The sequence below is a fragment of the Alosa alosa genome, chromosome 17 (assembly GCF_017589495.1).
Source record: "Alosa alosa isolate M-15738 ecotype Scorff River chromosome 17, AALO_Geno_1.1, whole genome shotgun sequence".
NCBI lineage: Eukaryota > Metazoa > Chordata > Actinopteri > Clupeiformes > Clupeidae > Alosa > Alosa alosa.
Genome location: NC_063205.1, coordinates 2,797,444 through 2,799,943, shown reverse-complemented (window position 1 = coordinate 2,799,943; position 2,500 = coordinate 2,797,444). Strand labels below are relative to the sequence as shown.

The 2,500-nt window shown below is 41.1% G+C and overlaps 1 protein-coding gene across 1 annotated transcript in view; it reads left to right on the top strand.

Moving 5' to 3' along the window:
• Positions 1–2,500, top strand: part of tectb (tectorin beta) — a 12,981-nt gene that overhangs the window by 4,890 nt on the left and 5,591 nt on the right. The window contains exon 6 of the mRNA XM_048267353.1: positions 976–1,079. Within this exon, the coding sequence (XP_048123310.1) occupies positions 976–1,079 (104 nt within the window). The remainder of the gene's footprint in view (positions 1–975; positions 1,080–2,500) is intronic.

Below are 2,500 nucleotides of genomic sequence, written 5' to 3'. Positions count from 1 at the left end.
GTTCGTGTCACAGATATGGAGCGCAGAAGGTCGTTTTCATCACTAAATTAAATTGCTCGGCCCAAATTATCCATCCAACATAGCGAATTATATTGCCAGATTTGAACGATCTGCCCTACACACATGAAACATAGAGCTATGAGCTTTGCTGTGGTGAGATACATAAGAAGTCAAAATATAAGGGTGTCGCTTTTTATTTTAATTCTTTAAAATCTAAATAAAATCAATGCTAGTACTAATACATGAAATGTATTAGATCTGGATACCTAGACTCTGCTAAAAAAAACAATATATAATATGTGTATGGCACTTACAATGACCAGAATAAATCCTTATGAATAAGGTAGTAAAAATGCCCTAAAAACAGCTTAGGGTTCTAAGGGTTAAAGGGCTTCCTATGAATGTAGTTTTCACAGTGGGTAGACCGAATTCACAGCGTTTTAAAGGGCATCCTATGAATGTTTTCACAGTGGGTAGACCGAATTCTGGCGTTTTAAAAAGGGCATCTATGAATGTTTTCACAGTGGTGGAAATTCTGGCGTTTTAAAGGGCATCCTATGAACGTTTTCACAGTGGGTAGAACCAAACTCACGCCAATTTAAACGGCATCCTATGGTTTTACCTTAATTGTAACACCTTCAGAGTCAGATGGTAAATTAACATTGTGTAATATGACCTTGTGGGATGAGTATAGCGTAAGAGTGGTATAAAATTGTGTAAAATAAAAAAATAGAGTAGTATTTACGACAGATTGCTTTAAAAAAACAACCTCATACTGCATTGGATTGCTTTAAATCCTATTAATTCTCATTAACATTAAGTTGCAGTAGATTTCGGTCGATTCACACAAGGCCTCATGAGCTTGTGTGTGTGTGTCTCAACTGATTTGCATTCATTCCAAACAATATGAACAAGCTGTTTAAGTATGATTCACTGCTCTATAAAGTGTAAAGTGTGATTCACTGTGCCCCTTAGAACTCCAAGTTCCTGTATGCCAAAGACGCTCCCTATGTGATCGACACGTCAGAAATCGGCTCTGAGGTCTTCATAGGCATCGAGGCCAAGGGGCTGAGCAACAGGTGTGAGCTTCACCTCTCCTCTGACATGCACACACACACACACACAAAGCGCTTTCGGACATCATGTAGGTAGCCGGAGGTTCTACGGATGTTAAGCGGTGGGGCCGTATATCCTGAGCGACATAACCCGGTCATATGGAAGTCGAATTTGGCCCGTTGTTCTACTCTCCCCTAGTATTTCCTCTGGACATTATGTAAATGTGCTGTGTCTGAGCGAAGCGTAGAACATGCGGTTAAAATTCACACCTAGTGAGTGGCGTGTTGGTGGCGTTTCTTTAGATGCGTCCATGTGGTTAGATCTGGCTTAAATGCCAGTGTTATGATGGAGTGGCATAATGCTGTCCAGAAAATCTCCGACCTGGAAAGATGCAGACATCAGGGGCTACTGTCCATGAGGGCAGACAGTGTTGTGATAGAACACATTAAAGGGAACAGCAAAGAGACCGTTGTAGCCTACAACTGCATGGCAGATCAAACTAATTCTGAAGACTGAATCATCATAAGCAGAAGGCACTGAAAAAGGCATTAGCCTACAGCGGCGTCGTTGGCGACAATAACAGGAGTATTTAATAAATTGTTAGCCAACGCGATTCGGTTTTCTGTTCATTGATAGCCTTCTCATGACCTCCTGCTGATATTTGTTGAGCATAAATATGCCTAGAAAATGAAAGCGAAGAAAACCCAACTTTGTTCCAAACTCCTACGTAAAATGCAATAGACACATGGGGAGGGGATGCTTTTGGAAAAAAATAAACCATGAAAAAATGAACCACTTCAATGTTATGTTAGTATTTTGTTTGTTTCTTAAAAACGTTGTAGCCTATATGATGGCCTTGAAGTCTTGAGTTAGCCTACTGAATTGGCTGGTACCATAAAGTTTGTGCATGCTCTCTCTCTCCAACGCAAACCAGATTTGGGGTTATTCTGCTACATAACGTTGAAAACAGATAAATGTGTTTATTCGAAGCACACATACAAATACTGTAGGTCAATTTCAAGTGCGCACTTACGTGACTACTTCAAGTTTTAGCCTACGCACAATAGATTTTTCTTTTTTAGCCTACATAATGCATACACTTTGTTAACAAACAGCAGCTGTGACAGGCAGTGGCCGCATATATTCTGCGTCATATGTCGCCTCTTGTGAACTCTACAAGCCCCCACCCCTCACTCGACAACCACACGGAGATTCTGTAATGTGCGTGTATGTCGTTCACACACATAGGTCCATTATAAAGGTCAGTATAAGGTCCGCAGGTTAGCATCATATCTGAATCATCCGAGGGTAGGACCTCCGTTTGACAAACCTCCGCATATACTCCGGAGGTTATCTGAAAGCGCTTACACACACACACACACATACACACACACACACACACACATACGCACCCATACACACACACACACACACCTATATACAC